This window comes from Anabrus simplex, chromosome X (assembly GCF_040414725.1).
Source record: "Anabrus simplex isolate iqAnaSimp1 chromosome X, ASM4041472v1, whole genome shotgun sequence".
NCBI lineage: Eukaryota > Metazoa > Arthropoda > Insecta > Orthoptera > Tettigoniidae > Anabrus > Anabrus simplex.
The window spans coordinates 186,127,036-186,146,034 of NC_090279.1; the positions used below are offsets into that span (position 1 = coordinate 186,127,036).

The 18,999-nt window shown below is 42.2% G+C and overlaps 1 protein-coding gene and 1 non-coding gene across 2 annotated transcripts in view; one reads left to right on the top strand and one right to left on the bottom strand.

Annotated features, from left to right (window-relative positions):
- CBP (sarcoplasmic calcium-binding protein) overlaps positions 1-18,999 on the top strand; it is a 154,816-nt gene that overhangs the window by 96,335 nt on the left and 39,482 nt on the right. The window contains exon 3 of the mRNA XM_067159567.2: positions 2,691-2,852. Within this exon, the coding sequence (XP_067015668.1) occupies positions 2,691-2,852 (162 nt within the window). The remainder of the gene's footprint in view (positions 1-2,690; positions 2,853-18,999) is intronic.
- On the bottom strand, positions 11,953-12,059 carry LOC136886905 (U6 spliceosomal RNA). Its single transcript, XR_010861869.1, has one exon. It is a non-coding gene; the product is annotated as a U6 spliceosomal RNA (small nuclear RNA).

The following is an 18,999-nucleotide window of genomic DNA, read 5'->3' on the forward strand; positions in this document are numbered from 1 at the left end:
GTTGTACTACCAGAAGCCCTTTATACTTCAGAAACAACCACAGTTGGAAAATCAGGTATCATAGAGACAGAAAACATAGAACGTATATTCCTCAGAAAGATTTTTGGAGGAGTACACAGAGATGGTATATGGATGAAGAGACCTACTAAAGAACTAGACGAATACACAGAGACACTCACAAACATGGCCAGAAAACGCCGACTAATGTTCTATGGGCATCTACGTAGAATAGGTAGAAGAAGACTCACAAAGATGATTTTTTATGTAGGTAATAGCTCAATGAAGAGAAACAATACCGGGAGAGTTGGCCGTGCTGTTAGAGGCGCGCTGCTGTGAGCTTGCATCCGGGAGATAGTGGGTTCGTACCCCACTGTTGGCAGACCTGAAGATGGTTTTTCGTGGTTTCTCATTTTCACACCAGGCAAATGCTGGGGCTGTACCTTAATTAGGACCACGGCCGCTATCTGTGTCGGTGCGACGTAAAGCAAGCAGCAAAAATCACATGTAAACATTTGCCACTTTAATTGGGATTAGAAATCCTGTAGTGCGCAATACATAAATTTTTAAAAAAGCAAAGCAAAATCATCTCCGTACAGGCCATGAAGGCCCTTGGAGGAGTGGAAGGTAAAGGCTTCCACCATTATAAACCTCGGCACGTGATGGGGTAGAGTGGTTAGCTCTACGCCCGGCCGCCTTTGCCCCCAGGAATTAAACTGGTACTCATTATTGGTGTAGGCTGAGTGTACCTCAGGGCCATATGCACCTCGGGAAGTGGAAATCTCGTTTCTTAAATGTTACGACTTCCTGACGGGGATTCGAACCCACGTCCTTCCGGGAGAACCGAGCACGTCTTTACCGCCTCGGCCAGGCAGCCCCTCGCAAAAAATAAATAAATAAAATAAATGAATAGATAGATAGATAGTCTGCGTTTTATGTCCTCCTTACTTCTGCCATCGTTAGTTATTTTACTACCCGAGTAACAATAGTCCGCCTCTGTGGTGTAGTGGTTAGCGTGATTAGCTGCCACCCCCGGAGGTCCGGGTTCGATTCCCGGCTCTGCCACGAAATTTGAAAAGTGGTACGAGGGCTGGAACGGGGTCCACTCAGCCTCGTGAGGTCAACTGAGTAGAGGTGGGTTCGATTCCCACCTCAGCCATCCTGGAAGTGGTTTTCCGTGGTTTCCCACTTCTCCTCCAGGCGAATGCCGGGATGGTACCTAACTTAATGCCACTGCCGCTTCCTTCCCTCCTCCTTGCCTATCCCTTCCCATCCCTCCACAAGGCCCCTGTTCAGCTTAGCAGGTGAGGCCGCCTGGGCGAGGTACTGGTCATTCTCCCCAGTTGTATCCCCCGACCAAGAGTCTGAAGCTCCAGGACACTGCCCTTGAGGCGGTAGAGGTGGGATTCCTCGCCGAGTCCGAGGGAAAAGCCGAACCTGGAGGGTAAACAGATGATGATGATGATGATGAGTAACAATATTCATCTACTTCCTTTGCCTTCATTTCCTAATCTTAAATTTCCTGCATCACCATACTTCATTCGACTGCGCTCCATTATGTTTGTTTTGGATTTATTTATTTTCATCTTGCACTCCTCCTTCTTGCCTTTGCTGGCGAGATCTAGTGTTCACAGTGCACTATGTCTTCCGGTACGGACTAGAACAAGTTCGTTAGTATCATTGACCTGTCTCAGTCTCATACAAAATTATAGTGACTGAGATATGAGTGATGCTCCATGGCTAAATGATTAGCGTGCTGGCCTTTGGTCACAGGGATCCTGGATTCGATTCCTGGCCCCAAAGAATGTTAACCATCATTGGTTAATTTCGCTGGCACGGGGGATGGGTGTATGTGTCGTCTTCATCGTCATTTCATCCTCATCACGACGCGCAGGTCGCCTACGGGAGTCAAATCAAAAGACCTGCATCTGGCAAGCCGAACTTGTCCTCGGACACTACCGGCACTAAAAGCCATATGCCATTTCATTTCATTTCATTTCGCTCATAGGGTTGGTTGGTGCATGATAGACTGATATGTAATAGCAAATTCTGGCTCGGCGAGGGAAACTGCCTCGCTTCTCATTCCCTAGTATACCTTCTCAGTGATGCCTACGTCATCTATGACAGCTGATGATTATCAAACCAGCCTTCGGGTTAAATAAAAACACAGCATACTTCTCCAAGATTGTGCCCATGCCATTCGGCAATTTCTCCAGACCTTCTGCAGACTCTTATGAACACCAGAAATCCCTACTTTAAAATTTATTTATTTATTTATTTATTTATTTATTTATTTATTTATTTATTTATTTATTAGATACAGCCTATGAAGGGCCATTTTACACTAATAATAAAAATAAGTTTAAATAAGTATAAAGAACAGTATTAAGTATCAACAATAAATTATTAACAAAAAGAATGTTACAAAAATGGGTCGATAACTGCAAGTGTCGGTTACAGAATTAGGAAGAAGAAAGGTCGAGGGTTGGCTGGACGGAAGAAACGGAAACCTGGAGAGGACTTCAAAGACATCTTTTAATTTTTGTTTGAAGGATGCGAAACCTACTTCTATTCGTGGTCCATTTCTGTGCCAGTATTTTAGCAGTGTCTATAATGTGCAATTAATGTGACTTGCTCTGTGAGTTGCTTTCTTTCCAGTGTATTAATTTTACTCTGACGTTCCTCTTTGGCAGGCGACAGCTCGCTACAGCAAACACGCGGTGGGACAGGCTCTGGGGCAGCCTGTCGTACAGCAAGATTTGAAAAGAGCTCGTCAGAGGGAGCTGGAGTCCGACTCAGATTCCGATTCCGATTCGGATACTGAGACCAGGAGGAAACCACAACGCAAAGTGAAGGTAAGATCCTCTTGTCATCGCCCAAATAGGCAAATATGCTCTCAAACTAAACTTATAAATCACCATTGCAGTCGCCCACGTGTTGTCTGCTGTTTGCCTAGTCTTTTCTTAAATAATGCAAAGAATTTGGAAATTTATTGAACGCCTCTTTTGGTAAATTATTCCAATCCCTAACTCCTCTTCCTATAAACGAATATTTCCCCCAATTTATTCTCTTAATTCTCAACTTTATCTTCATATTGTGATATTTCCGACTTTTAAAAATGCCCCTCAAACATATTCGTCTACTAATGTCTTCACTGACAACTCGGAATATACCAGTTAGTCGAGCATCTCGTCTCCTTTCTCCCAAGTCTTCGCAGCCCAAACTTTGCAAGATTTTCGTAACGGTACTCTTTTGTCGGAAATCACTCAGAACAAATCGAGCTGCTTTTCTTTGGATTTTTTCCAGTTCTCGAATCAAATAATCCTGGTGAGGGTCCCATACACTGGAACCATACTCTAGTTGGCGTCTTACCAGAGACTTTTATGCCCTCTCCTTTACATCCTTACAACAACCCCTTAACATCGTCACAACCATGTGCCCTCTATTTACAATCCTCCTTATGAGATTATCCCAATGAAGATCTTTCCTTATATTAACACCTAGGTACTTACAGTGATTCTCATAAGGAACTTTCACACCATCTACGCGGTAATTAAAATTGAGAGGACTTTTGCTATTAGTGAAACTTACAACCTGACTTTTGACCCTGTTTACCATCATATCATACTTTAAAGGCCATGGCCGTTTCCTTCCCTCTTCATTGTCTATCCCTTGCTATCTTTCCATCCCCTGTCCGGCTCCTTGGCTAAATGGTTAGCGTGCTGGCCTTTGGTCACAGGGGTCCCGGGTTCGATTCCCGGCAGGGTCGGGAATTTTAACCTTAATTGGTTAATTTCGCTGGCACGGGGGCTGGGTGTATGTGTCGTCTTCATCATCATTTCATCCTCATCACGACGCGCAGGTCACCTACGGGTGTCAAATCAAAAGACCTGCATCTGGCGAGCCGAACATGTCCTCGGACACTCCCGGCACTAACAGCCATACGCCATTTCATTTCATTTCCATCCCCTACAAAGCCCTGTTCAGCATAGCAGGTGAAGCCGCCTGGGCGAGGTCTTGGTCCTCCTACCCAGTTGTATCCCCGACCAGGACACTGTCCTTTTGGTGATAGAGATGGGATCCTTCGCTGAGTCGGGGAGCAGAACCAACCCTGAACGGAAAACGGATTAAATAAATAATAAATAAATTATTTTTCTTAATAATTAAATCATTTAAAGGAAATAATTAGCTGATAAGACAGCGGGGCTTGTATAAATTGTTTTTTAATAAAAATCCTAGTTTCAGGGAGCTAAAATGGAATTAAAATGTTTTCTTTTTTACTCCACAAAGTGGGGTGGCGGCTCGTCTCCCCTAATCGCCGTCACTTCTAAGAGAGGGAACAACCAAAGATTCTGAACTCGGTCCCTCGTCTTCTAAAGCCAAAAACCATATCCGTGATTCTATTATTTTGCGTGTAACGGAGAAATTGTACGGTGCGAACTTTCTTCTCATCCTAAACAGCCGACAGTCGTTCCCACGTAGGCTACAGTTTGTGTTTTCGTTTCAAGTAGCATACAGTACCGGTCAAAAGTTTAGGACCACATAAAGAAATCATGAAATTACATCTAGAACCTAAGATTGTGCTACTAGATCTCTGTACGTTTTTCCTTGAGCTCTTGCGTCTAATGTGATATACGTCGCCTGATTTCATTGAGTAATGACAAGTATTGTAGAAGTTGTACATTTTTAACTGTTGGAAGGTCACATTAGAAACTCAGTCCGGCTCCATGGCTAAATGGTTAGTGTGCTGGCCTTTGGCCACAGGGGTCCTGGGTTCGATTCCCGGTAGGGTCGGGAATTTTAACCTTAATTGGTTAATTTCTCTGGCACAGGGACTGGGTGTGTGTGTCGTCTTCATCATCATTTCATCCTCATCACGACGCGCAGGTCGCCTACGGGAGTCAAGTCAAAAGACCTGCACCTGGCGAGCCGAACATGTCCTCAGACACTCCCGGCACTAGAAGCCATACGCCATTTCATTTTCATTAGAAACTCAAAATTTTTAAAAATATCATGTACTATGTACTCTAATTGGTTGCAAGTATTACCACCAAGATTCTTTTATAGACTTAGCAATAGATGGGGGTCGTTTTAGTATAAATATAAAAATTCCGAAAAAATGCGGCACCTATATTTGTGTGGGTTTTTTTTCAAACCAGCGCGAAGATGGTCAATTTTTCCTAGTTCTTGTCATAGTTCTCAGTGTGAGCTATCAGCATCAGAAATGTGTTCTTGGATGCCATCTGCAGAGTGCAGATGAAACTGTTACGGAGTTTCCGTGGTTCAGAGAGAGGTAAAAGAAGGTGCTGGTGGGAATGGGTCTATCGACGATATCCAAATTTAGTTTAAAACTTTAAATAAAGGTTATATTTCTTTTCAAAAAACAAAATTAACAACAGTGTATCAGGTACAATGACAATTTTGATATTAAAATAGAAAACCCCAGAATAGGGAATTTAACACTTTTGGGCTTCAAGCCCCTAGTTTACAAATTTACAATCTCGCAAATGTGGTATTATTTAGACGAGGACAAAAATCTCCCAATTCAAAAGGACTTTGCTCCAAAGGTTACAAATGTATAGCCTTCCAGAGGCACCCCTCACTATTACAGTAAAATTAACAATCTCAGAAGGGAGCTTACATGCTCTCAAACTTTAACCAAGGAGACTGCGCTCACAATTTCTTACAGCCTTACTCAGGGCAACATTACACCAAAAATCTTACAAATTTCTAGCCTCTCTAGGCCCAACTTACAATTTATAATTTTGTACACAGGGTTATCTATTACCCAAACTACTGGGCCTCCGTGGAAAGAAAAAAGAACAGGTTAAATTACTGGCCCAAACACAAAATGTATGGAGGCGTACACTTGCGCTCCTTGAAAACACGGTTTAAAACCCTACTTAGGCTTGTGGCCCGATGATACAGAGGCTAATCCCACACTACTGAGGTGACTAGAAGAACAAGTTACTTGGTAATTTACAGGAGAAAAACGGTTAGAAAATCGTAGTCACCTCAAGATAAATTGAAGGGGGAACTCGAGAGGGTAACGCACTCTCTATCCCCGATTTACAATTTAAGTCTTTATGAAATTTTACATTAGCCGAAGGAAAGTTTACATTTTAGAAAACAGATGGTTGCGTAGTTAGAAACTCGAACCTTCCCCTCGTGTAAATCTGCGGAGGTAGCTACAGAGATATAAAACTGGTGGCCATTACCTGGGCTGGTGAACTGCCTGGCGAAGAATGAGGCGCCTCGCCTCCTGTCTTAACACACACACTCAGTAAGACGACGATCAATAAGACAAGGTAGTTTGAAAAGGCCGCAGCTTATGTACCTGAGGGGACGGTTCGAGAGGGCTCTGGACTAAATCCGGACACACCCTCTCATTTTATTGGCAAATTCAAAAGGTACAAGAAATCTGTTATTGGTTGAAAAATAATTACAGAAAATTCCTGATTGGCCAGATTCAAAAGCTGGCGGAATGAAAAAGAAGTTTTGCAAACCTTGAAATAACAAAATAAATGAACATTAATTTAGTTGAAACAACATAAGAACACAAAACTTTCTTAAATCACTCATCTTCCACCTTGCACCAGAGTGCATGACCACAGTTGTATGTAATGACATCTGTGGAGGAAAGTTCAAACTTCTTGACGTAAACCCACCGCCGTCTCAATCCTATATAGAGATTGAGACGGCGGTGCGTAAACCAAACCAAAACAAATAAATCCAGTCAGTTTAGGCAACTTAAAAATAACACATTACTCAATTATTCAGGGGTGACAACTTCTGGTCAATGTCCCATCTTCCTGCATTAGTGGTTTCAAGTTTAGTTGATAGATAGAGTTGCTTGAGGCGCTTCTTTAAAATGTGCGGGGTTGAGGTGTACCTACCGGTACAGAAACTATCAGGGCAGGTAAGTCTGACCCTAATATCTCGCCTCGCGCGGGACCTTGGGCTATTCATGATAAAGACAAAAAAATATATATATCAACGACGTTGGCACTGCTTCGAAAAATAAAACACCCAAAAACAAACGTTGCGGCATATTTTCGGAATATGTATAGTTATAGTAAAATATCCCGCATCCGTTGCTAAGTCTACAAAAATATCTTGGTGGTCATACTTGCAACCAACTACAGAATACAGTACATTATCAAAATTGTTCATTTTTTGGTGTGTCCTTCCAAGATTTAAAAATGCATAATTTCTACAGTACTTGCACTAACTCAGTGAATTGAGGCGACATATATCGTATTAGATGTGAGAGCTCAGAAAAAAAATACAAAGGTCTAGCGACACAATTTTAGGTTCTTGATGACAATTCGTGATTTCTTTATGTAGTCCTAAACGTTTGACTGGTACTGTACTGTTCTTATTTCTTTCATGAAGGCAAGAACGTCTTCAGATCGGTCCCAATAACAAGCTCCTATCTCCTGCCAGTTCATTCTCCCCAGACATCCTGGAGATAAGCTTAAAGATAACGGTCATGTTCTTCTCGAGAAAGTAAAGTAAACAAAATTAGAAAGAGGGCAGAATGATGTCGAGACCATGATTTTACTTATTTACACCTTACTATGCGGCGGGGCTTTGATGTTCCTTGCCTTGTGCCGCGCTTCAGTACATAGAGGGAAATATCATTTGACTCAAGCCGCACCTACAGTGTCCAGTGAATACCTGAGAATGTTGGATGACAGCTTCTTGTCAACTCCACGTGGAGTGATGCGCTGGGTTGCCATGTCCCGATTGTATCGTTATTACATATTTCACGCCGGGCTGAGTGGCTCAGACGGTTGAGGCGCTGGCCTTCGGACCCCAGTTTGGCAGGTTCGTTCCTGGCTCAGTCCGGTGGTATTTGAAGGTGCTTAGATACGGTCAGTCTCGTGTCGGTAGATTTACTGGCACGTAAAAGAACTCGTTCGGGACTAAATTCCAGCACCTCGGCGTCTCCGAAAACGTTAAAGTAGTTAGTTTTCCCGTTTGCTTTCAGCGATCCCCTCTTAAATACTACCGCTGAGTCAAGAGGGCACCACGTTCTCATTTCGGTCGAAATGCTAATGTGACCAGTGCTGCCTCTCTGTGGTCGAACGAAGACTCGCTGTGAAGTGATGTCTTGGCTGTTGTTTCCACAGCACATCGGAAAAGTTGGGCACGCATGTGCAAACGGCAGAGTTACTGCTTTCTGGCAAGAAGCTTAGAAATTCTCGCATTCGGGAGATAGTAGGTTCGAACCCCACTGTCGGCAGCCCTGAAAATGGTTTTCCGTGGTTTCCCATTTTCACACCAGGCAAATGCTGGGGCTGTACCTTAATTAAGGCCACGGCCGCTTCCTTCCCACTCCTAGCCCTTCCCTGTCCCATCGTCGCCATAAGACCTATCTGTGTCGGTGCGACGTAAAGCAACTAGCAAAAAAAAAAAAAAGAAATTCTCACTGATCTGTGATCTGCAAAGCACTCGGCGTGGAGCGCACAACTAGTTACCTGGTTGCGAGGGGAGTTGAATGATTTCCTATTCCTTGGCTGACGTCTTTTACAATGCACTGTGTTTGATTGTAGATAATATTATTAAAGTAATTTATTTTTCAAATAGACAATGTGCTGCAGCACTTCGGCACATAAGGTACGGCCGCCCCTGCTGACCTAGTATACATACGTACACTGGTTGCCATAGTTACAGCGGTGTCAGGAAAATGATGACGTTAACTGCAGATAGAGCTGCAGCCCAAAAACATATCCATGTTAATAAGACTATAATTATAATTTCGAAGCGGCCAAGCTCGCAACTACAGTGATGATACAGCATGTTGTTGGTTTTACGTTCCTCTAACTGTATGTAGAGTTTTGGGAGACACTGCGGTGCCGGAATTCTGTCCCGCAGGTGTTCATTTTACGTGCTCTTGTAAATTTACTGACGCGAGGCTGATGTGTTTGAGCACCTTCAAATATAGTTTGACTGAGCTGGAATCGAACCCGCCAACTTCGGCTCTGAACTACCGACTGTGTCACGTAACCCGCCTTCACTTTTGATGACCGAGAGAGTGACTACACGGTTTGGATCACGTAGCTAGATTCGAAGCCCGGTGTCGGAATTCCTGAAGATGGTTTTCCGTAGTTTTCCATTTTCACACCACGCTGTACATCAATTAAGGGCACGGTCGTTTCCTTCCCACTCCTAGACCTTTCCTATCCCTTCTACCCGCTATGGGTAGGGGGCACAGACGAAGAATACACCCACGGTATCCCCTGCCTGTCGTAAGAGGCGACTAAAAGGGTCGACCAAGAGATGATTGAATTAGAACCATGCGACTACTTGTAATTAGTACCGTCACGCGGGGAACACAATGGGTCGCCTTTACTTGCGAGTAGTACCACTGTGTTAGGTACACAATAAGTTTGTGATTAGTAGCAGTAGAGAGTGGTTCAGTGTCGGTTTACGTTACCTGTGATTAGAACCATTATGCGAGAAACACCACAGGTCTGGGCGTTGCCTGTGACTAGTACAGTGAGGAACACCACGGGAATACCGGCGCCATTGATTAGTACACCCATGTGAGGTGCACTATGGGTTTGCGTTGCCTACGAGTGGCGCCATTATGTGAGAAACACCGTAGGTTTGCGTTACCTGTACGGCGTACAATACTTGTGAGTAGTACCAGAATGTGTGGAACAACGTGAGTCTACGCTACTTTTGAGTCGTACCGCAACATGAGAAATACCATGGTTCTGCTATACTAGTACTAGCAGTAAGTACCATTATGAGGGGCCGTTGATCTGGAATTTGGACCCATTTAGACAACAAGCATCATCGATTCAGGATTGTGCTCTGGAAGAAGCTCCTTGGTGTCAGTGTTCATTGTTTTTAGTTAGTTTCTAAGAAGGTGGGTCATTGCAGATCGGATGCACTGATTGCTTTAAGTTCATAATCATTGTTTATCATCGTCTTTTTGAATTCAAGTCAGTGGATCGATTTTGGAAATATTTTTAATTTTCAGTATTGTGAGTTGGATCCTCTGATTATTTTAAATTTATATTCATCTATTCTCTGAAGGTGATCGGGATCATATACAGAGAACGAAGAATTATCTACAGTCTGTATAAAAATCAGTCTGCAGTGATATGAATCGAGGGCGTTGACAAAGAAGTAGCAGTCCAGAAAGTTTTTTTTTTTTTTTTTTGCTAGGGGCTTTACGTCGCACCGACACAGATAGGTCTTATGGCGACGATGGGATAGGAAAGGCCTAGGAGTTGGAAGGAAGCGGCCGTGGCCTTAATTAAGGTACAGCCCCAGCATTTGCCTGGTGTGAAAATGGGAAACCACGGAAAACCATTTTCAGGGCTGCCGATAGTGGGATTCGAACCTACTATCTCCCGGATGCAAGCTCACAGCCGCGCGCCTCTACGCGCACGGCCAACTCGCCCGGTCAGTCCAGAAAGGAGTGAGGCAGGGTTGCAGTTTGTCCACCCTCCCTCCCTCCCTCATTTTCAATATTTATATAGAACAGACAGTTGTGGGAAGGGAATCATGATCCAAGGAGAGGAAATCAAAACCCTGAGATTTGCTGATGATATTGTTATTTTATTCGAGACTGCAGAAGATCTGGAGAAATTGCTGAATGGTATGGACAGAGCCTTGGGTAAGAAGTACAAGATGAAAATAAATGTCCAAAACGAAAGGAATGGAGTGCAGTCGAACGAAGTCAGGTGATGCAAGAAATATTAGATTAGGAAATGAAGTCTTAAAGGAAGTATATGAGTATTGTTACTTGGGTAGTAAAATAACTAGTGATGGCAGAAGTAAGGAGGACATAAAATGCAGACTAGCACAAGCAAGGAAGGCCTTCCTTAGGAGAAGAAATATGCTCACTTCGAACATTGATATAGGAATTAGAAAGATGTTTTTGAAGACTTTCGTCTGGAGCGTGACATTGTATGGAAGTGGACGATAACTAGATCAGAAAGAAGGAGGATAGAAACTTTTGAAATGTGGTGTTACAGAAGAATGCTGAAGGCGAGATGGATAGATCGAATCACGAATGAGGAGATACTGAATCGAATTGCTGAGAGGAGAACGATTTGGCTAAATTTGACCAGAAAAAGAGAGAATGATAGGACACATCTTAAGACACCCAGGGCTTGTGCAGTTGGTTTTTGAAGGAAGTGTAGGCGGTAAGAACAGTAGGGGTAGACCAAGGTATGAATATGACAGGCAGATTAGAAGAGATGTAGTAGTTACGTAGAAATGAAAAAGTTAGCGCAGGATAGGGTGGCATGGAATCTGCATCAAACCAGTCTAAGGACTGATGACTCAAACAACAACATTAATCAATTCATTCTTCATCATCACGTTTTGAATTCTGGTCACTGGATGAATTTTGAACTTTTAAATTATCATTATATCCCAATCAATCAATCAATCAATCGATCGATTATCTGCATTTAGGAGGGCTGTCGCCCAGGTGGCAGATTTCCTATCAGTTGTTTACCTTGCCTTTTCTTAAACATTTTCAAAAAACATGGAAATTTAGTAAATATTTCCCTTGATAATTTATTCCAATCCCTTACTACTCGCCCTATAATTGAATATTATTGCCCCAATCTGTCCTCTTGAATTGCTACTTTATCTTCATTTTTGGATCTCTTCTACTTTTAAAAGCTCAACTCAACTTATTCGTCTGCATGTGTCATTCCACGCCAACTCTCCACCGACAGCTCGAAACATATCACATAGTCGAGCATCTCGTCTCCTTTCTCCCAAGTCTTCGCAGCCCAAACTTTGCAACATTTTCGTAACACTATTCCTTTGTCGGAAATCACCCACAACAAATCTTGCTATTTTCCTTTGAATTTCCAGTTCTCGTGTCAGCTCGTAAAATACACTGTCACTCGTTACGAAAAAGCATATTCCGAAAGAGCAAAAGAGTCAGGTAGAAGTTTATGTAACTAAGCAACAACAAAAAATGTGGAACGCTTCACGATTTTGCGTGTCATCCTTGCGCAGGGGCCATGCTAATCTTCTCTGTATCGTTCCAATTTTAGTATATGTACCGCCGAAGCGAGTACGACTGCTGATCTCCTCCAACTTGTATATATACTTAGTAACGGCGAGTGACTATCACCTACGGATTAGACGTATATTTGGTAATTATTTGTCCTTTGTTTTCTGCGTAATTTTATCTTGATATCAAACGTATTGGCGAAAATAATTATTCTCTGCAAGATTTTAACAAGATATGTTATTATGGAATGTACGTTTATTTGTTTGATGGGGCTTAATTAGCGACTTTTTGCAGAATGTTAGTGCTCGCCAGAATCATGAAAGCCAACATTACGGTTGTGCTGCAAGTCCGTAGCCTACTCTAGCTTTAGAAATCTGTCTGTAGGAAGAACCTTACGGTTTAATGAATTTTATTCATGATGTGACGGGAATAGTCTTACGAAGATTAGGGCACTTACGAGCACTAGATATTTCTTGTTTAAAGCTAGCGGAAATAAGGTCGTGTTGGTATGTAAGGAACACAGACATGACTCAGGAAGGGGGAATATTGAAACATGTTCCAATGAGAACGAAACTCGGTAAATTATACACTGATGGACAGAATCGTTAAGGCGACAAGTCTACTTGGTCTGACACTCGAACCGAGTCCCGTTGATAGACAAAGAAATTTCACGCCCCAGAATGCCGGTTATGTAGCACAAACATATCTACGAAATGTCACTGTAATATTTATCCCAAATGGAACATAATAATTGCTTTTACAAAAATGAAGTGAAAAATGTGCGCTAAATTAAGAAATACCGTCGTTACTAGAGAAATGTGTATATATACGTATTTACGGGCTGTAGACAGGACTCCCTTATGTTGTATTCCGCTACTCGTGCCGTCTTTTGTTTCTATCTTGAGGTCCAGGGCTAGCACCGACGATTGGGAGTGCTATGTCTGTGAATTATCATTATCTTTGTCCATATGTCTAGCGCGGGCAGTTCAAACAGCAAAATGGCATGATCCAAGGACCTATAAATGTATTACTTTTTTGTGAAAGGAAAATAGCATGATCCATGGGCCAATAAATATATCATTTAATGAATGAGTTGGGGCACAAAACGAATGAGCAACATTAAGAAAACGACACCTAATTCAAACAACTTCAGAGAGCAAAGACATCACACACGAACGTGTTAGACAAACAAAACACACACGGAAGCGCTGTGACGTAGCAGAAAAAATAGTGTTGTAAGGTAGTAAAGTATGTGTCCATGTTAATCTCTGCAAGTAAAATATTTCGTACCTATTTCTTAATTTACCGCAGATTTTAGACTTTATTTATGTAAAAGCAATTATTATGTTCATTTGGGACAAATATTACAGTGGCATTTCGTAGATATGTTTGCGCTCCGTAACCGTGGAACTCATAACATATCTTTCATACGTTTCAAATCCAATAAAAATATTTCTTTCTTTCTTTCTTTCTTTCTTTCTTAATTTGTTTACCCTCCAGGGTTGGTTTTTCCCTCGGACTCTGCGAGGGATCCCACCTCTTCCGCCTCAAGGGCAGAGTCCTGGAGCGTCAGACATCGGGTCGAGGGATACAACTGGGGAGAATGACCAGTCCCTCCCCCAGGCGGCCTCACCTTCTATGCTGAACAAGGGCTTTGTGGGGGATGGGAAGATTGGAAGGGATAGACAAGGAAGATGGAATAATAATAATAATAATAATAATAATAATAATAATAATAATAATAATAATAATAATAATAATAATAGGCCTAATAATGTCCGCCTCTGTGGTGTAGTGATTAGTGTGATTAGCTGCCACCCCCGGAGGCCCGATTTCGATTCTCGGCTCTGCCACGAAATTTGAAAAGTGATACGAGGGCTGGAACGGGGTCAACTCAACCTCGGGAGATCAACTGAGTAGAGTTGGGTTTCGATTCCCACCTCAGCCATCCTGGAAGTGGTTTTCCGTGGTTTCCCACTTATCTTCCAGGCAAATGCCGGGATGGTACCTAACTTAAGGGCACGACCGCTTCCTTCCCTCTTCGTTGCTGCCCCTTCCAATCTTCCCACCCCTCCACAAGGCCCCTGTTCAGCATAGCAGATGAGGCCGCCTGGGCGAGGTACTGGTCATTCTCCCCAGTTGTATCCCCCGACCCAAAGTCTCACGCTCCAGGACACTGCCCTTCAGGCGGTAGAGGTGGGATTCCTCGCTGAGTCCGAGGGAAAAGCTAACCCTGGAGGGTAAACAGATTATAAAAGAAGAAATAATAATAATAATAATAATAATAATAATAATAATAATAATAATAATAATAATAATAATACATGTACCATTCAGCTTAGTTTTCTGATATGGGGTCGGTTGCCCTTCCTGTTGCCAACCCTATTTAAGGGTTTAATGAAAATGAAATATATGATGGTGAACGAAATTGGATAAGGAGGTGAAATAAATCGATTATGGTTTATGATTAGGAATAATCCCGGCATTTGCCTGGAAGTGAAAATGGGGAAACTAGAGAAAACCATACTCAGGACAAGCGACGATGGGATTCGAACTCACTGTCAGCAAGCTCACAGCTGCGCGACTGCAACCGCACGGCCAACTTACCCGGTAGTTGTAAAGTTGTGGGGTTGTGGATTTAATTGCAAAGTGTTTGAAAACTGCAAAGCAAGAAAGTTGAATCCCCCCTTTTTCGTTCTTTGGGTAACACTTGCACAGTCAGCCTTCTTCAGTCAGGTAAAGGGACGAGCCTGTTAAAGGTTAGGGCAATAAATCATTAAAGTATGTACCTACACTGAAGATATACAACCTCTTCAGACTGTAAGTACACAACTCTGATGCTTCTGCTAGCGTACATTCGGGAGGTGGAAGAGCTGTTCTCCACCCTACCGTCACTGTCATGAGCAGGGCCCGGTGTTTATCACATGTCATATTTTATTTATTTATATTATTTCCATGGAAAATACAACTTAAACATGATTTTATCTACGGTAACTATTATGCAATTTTCACGGGTCGTATGAAGCCATATTTTGGCTCTTTTAACGTTTTTCGGCATTTTCGGTGATGAACCGGTGATATTTCATATTATGGTCATATTTCCTCGTGATTTTTGTGTTTTTGTCATATTTTTATCTTTTTTTATTCCATTTTTGCAAACCTGCTTTCCGTCGTCTCAAAGACGGATTTTTCACATCTCCTAATTGTCCGTAATTTCTTACAATTATCTTTCTTCTTCTTCTGCTTCTCTATCTGTTTACCCTCGGTCGGTTTTTCCCTCGGACTCAGCGAGGGATCCCACCTCTACCATCTCAAGGGCAGTGTCCTGGAGCTTCAGACTCTGGGTCAGGGGATACAACTGGGGAGGATAACCAGTACCTCGCCCAGGTGGCCGCACCTGCTATGCTGAACAGGGGCCTTGTAGGGGGATGGGAAGTTTGGAAGGGATAGACAAGGAAGAGGGAAGGAAGCGGCCGTGGCCTTAAGTTAGGTACCATTGCGGCATTTGCCTGGAGGAGCAGTGGGAAACCACGGAAAACCACCACGGAGTCGAACCCACCTCTACTCATTTGACCTCCCGAGGCTGAGTGGACCCTGTTCCAGCTCTCGTACCACTTTCATATTTCGTGGCAGAGGCGGGAATCGAACCCGGGCCTCCGGGGATGGCAGCTGATGACACTAACCACTACACCACAGAGGCGGTAATTATCTTTTATAGAAATATATATTTATGTGAATTAGGAGGATAAGCTGTATAGAAACAGACAGTTGCGTAGAAAGCGACAGAAAGTTGATCTCTAATGATTTGACATATTTCAAATATACTCCAATAATAACCTGCGATGTTGAGCGGTATTTTCTCCGTTACAAGTCATTGTTGTGTCGAAATAGAAGATCGTTACTATTTCAAAACAAACCAAACCAAACCCCATGGCACTACAGCCCTTGAAGGTACTTGGCCTACCAAGCGACCGCTGCTCAGCCCGAAGGCCTGCAGATTGCGAGGTGTCGTGTGGTCAGCATGTCGAATCCTCTCGGCCGTTATTCTTGGCTTTCTAGACCGGTGCCGCCATCTCACCGTCAGACAGCTCCTTAATTCTAATCACGTAGGCTGAGTGGACCTCGAACCAGCCCTCAAGTCCAGGTAAAAATCCCTGACCTGGCCGGGAATCTAACCCGGGGCCTCCGGGTAAGAGGCAGGCACGCTACCCCTACACCACGGGGCCGGCTTCCTATTTCAAAACTTTATAAAATATATGTAATTTGCTATTGTAATTCTTCCTGATCGTCCATCAAAATGTGACATTTATTTAATTCGGTGCAGAGTCGAGTGTTGTTATCTCTGGAATGAGTAATTAAATAAATTCAAATGAAATTAATATTATTTATTTATTATTGAATGTATATTTTCAGTATAATGTTAATTTAAACAGCGGAACGATTTTGAAGAATTCGAAAATGTGACCAAAACATTTCAAAGTCATATTTATTGTCATATTTTTATACATTTTAGCTCGTAAATGTTTGCATATTTCTAACATTTTTAGTTCATAAACATCCGGGCCCTAATCGTGAGATTGGTTTCCCGTGGTTTTCCATTCTACTGCACTAAAGATAGTATTACACCAGCAGGGAATTTGTCAAAGATCTTTTTTAAAATATTTTGTGGTTTTCCATTCTACTGCACTAAGGCTAATATTACACTGACAAAGAATTTGTCAAAGATCTTTTGTAAAATATTTTGTGGTTTTCCGTTCTATTGCACTAAGGCTAGTATTACACTAGCGGAGAATTAGTCAAAGATCTTTTGTAAAACATTGTGTGGTTTTTCATTATACTGCAATAAGGCTAGTATTACACTAGCAGATACTTTATCAAAGGTCTTTTGTAAAATATTTTGTGGCTTTCCATTATAAAGCATTAAGGCTAGTATTACACTAGCAATGAATTTGTCAAAGATCTTTTGTAAAATACTGTGTGGTTTTCCACTCTTCTGCACTAAGGCTAGTATTACACTAGCAGAGAATTAGACAAAGATCTTTTGTAAAACATGTTTTGGTTTTCCATTCTACTGCGCTAAGGCTAATATTACACTAGCAGAGAATTTGTCAAAGATCTTGTGGGAAACATTTTGTGGTTTTCCATTCTACTGCGCTAAGGCTAGTATTACACAAGCAGTGAATTTATCAAAGATCTTTTGTAAAATATTTTTTTCAAGTTAACTTAAGTATGGTATGAACACTAGCCTTTCGAAGACTAAATTGATGTCAGTAGATAAGAAGTGCACGAAAATAGAATATCAGATTGGAGATACAAAGCTGGAACAGGTAGTTAATTTCAAATATTTAGGATTTGTTTTCTCCCGGGATGGTAGTATAGCAAGTGAGATTGAAACAAGGTGCAGGAAAGCTAATGCAGTGAGCGGGCGGTTACGATCAGCAGTATTCTGTGAGAAGGAAGTCAGCTCCTGGACGAAACTGTCTTTACATCGGTCTGTTTTCAGACCAGCTTTGCTTTACGGGAGTGAAAGCAGGGAGGACTCAAGGTATCTTATTCGTAAGTTAGAAGTAACAGATATGATAGTAGGGAGAATGATTGCTGGTACAAATAGGTGGGAACAGAGGCAGAAGGTTACTCGGAATAAGGAGATAAAGGCTAAGTTAGGAATGAACTCGATGGATGAAACTGTACGCATAAACCGGCTTCGGTGGTGGGGTTTTGTGAGGCGAATGGAGGAGGGAAGGTTACCCAGGAGAATAATGGACTTTGTTATGGAGGGTAAGAGAAGTAGAGGGAGATCAAGACGACGATGGTTAGACTTAGTTTCTAACGATTTAAAAGAGGTATAGAACTAAACGAAATCACAGAACTCGTTAAAAATAGAGGATTGCGGCAGCGATTACTAAATTCACAGAAGCTTGCAGACAACGCTGAAAGGCATAACAGTCTATAATCACGATGTATGCATGTTAACTTTTATAAAATATTATAACACACTGCCATTACACTATATAAAATATTTTATCATAGTTCAGCAAAAATGGAAAACTCAGACATTACCAGACAGTGATCCGTCCAGAATCCTTACATGCAGCTGAATGTTTGAACCTGATACAGAAGTTAGAACTGGTGGAGCGAAAAATTCTAAGGAAGATACTGGGAGCCCAAAGAACAGAGGATGGATCATACAGAAAGAAAGCAAACCAAGAACCGTAGCGCAAGATAGAAAAGATCTCGGAGGAGAGCCATGTTCTTTGGACACATCTACAGAATGGAGCCGGGAAGACTGACCAACCAGATTGTAAGGTTTTTTGAGACCGGGAAAACTGTGGTACGCTGGCATCAGGAAGTGAAGAAGGACCTGACGGAAATGGGAATGCTAGGATCGGAAACGAGCAACAGGGAAACTTACATATCGAAAATAAAGAGCACAAAGAGTTTCCAAGAAAAGGTTAGTTTGCGGACCCAAACACCATGGACGGAAGAGAGAAGGAGGTTGCAGAGTGAAAGAATGAAGAATTACTGGGCGCAAATCAAAGCCCAGAAGCAGCTGAAATTGAATTAACGTGGTCCGCAGTTGGCCAAAACGAAAGAAGGAAGGACGGACAGTTGTATACATATTGCCATTGATGCTTTCACGGCCCGCACTAACAGACATGATGCTGTATGGGCTTTTAGGCTTATGCCGTATCAAGAAAATAAGGTGAAATTCTTTACATTTCGCAGAGAACTGTGCTCTGCGTCATCAAAAGAAAATCTCGACTGTCCACGAGAAAGGCTTCTTAAACAATCGAGATTTACTTCTGATTAGTTTTTACCTATATTGAAATGACAAACATTCTCATCAAATGTAACGAACGGTATGTTTTAAATAAAACCATCACAGAATAGTACACCACAAGTTCTACATGTGTCTGCTTGTTCATACTACAAGTTTAAAACCCACATGGTTTTAGGTTATCTCACGTGGCTTATCAGAAAAATAAAAGAAGCTGCTTACAATA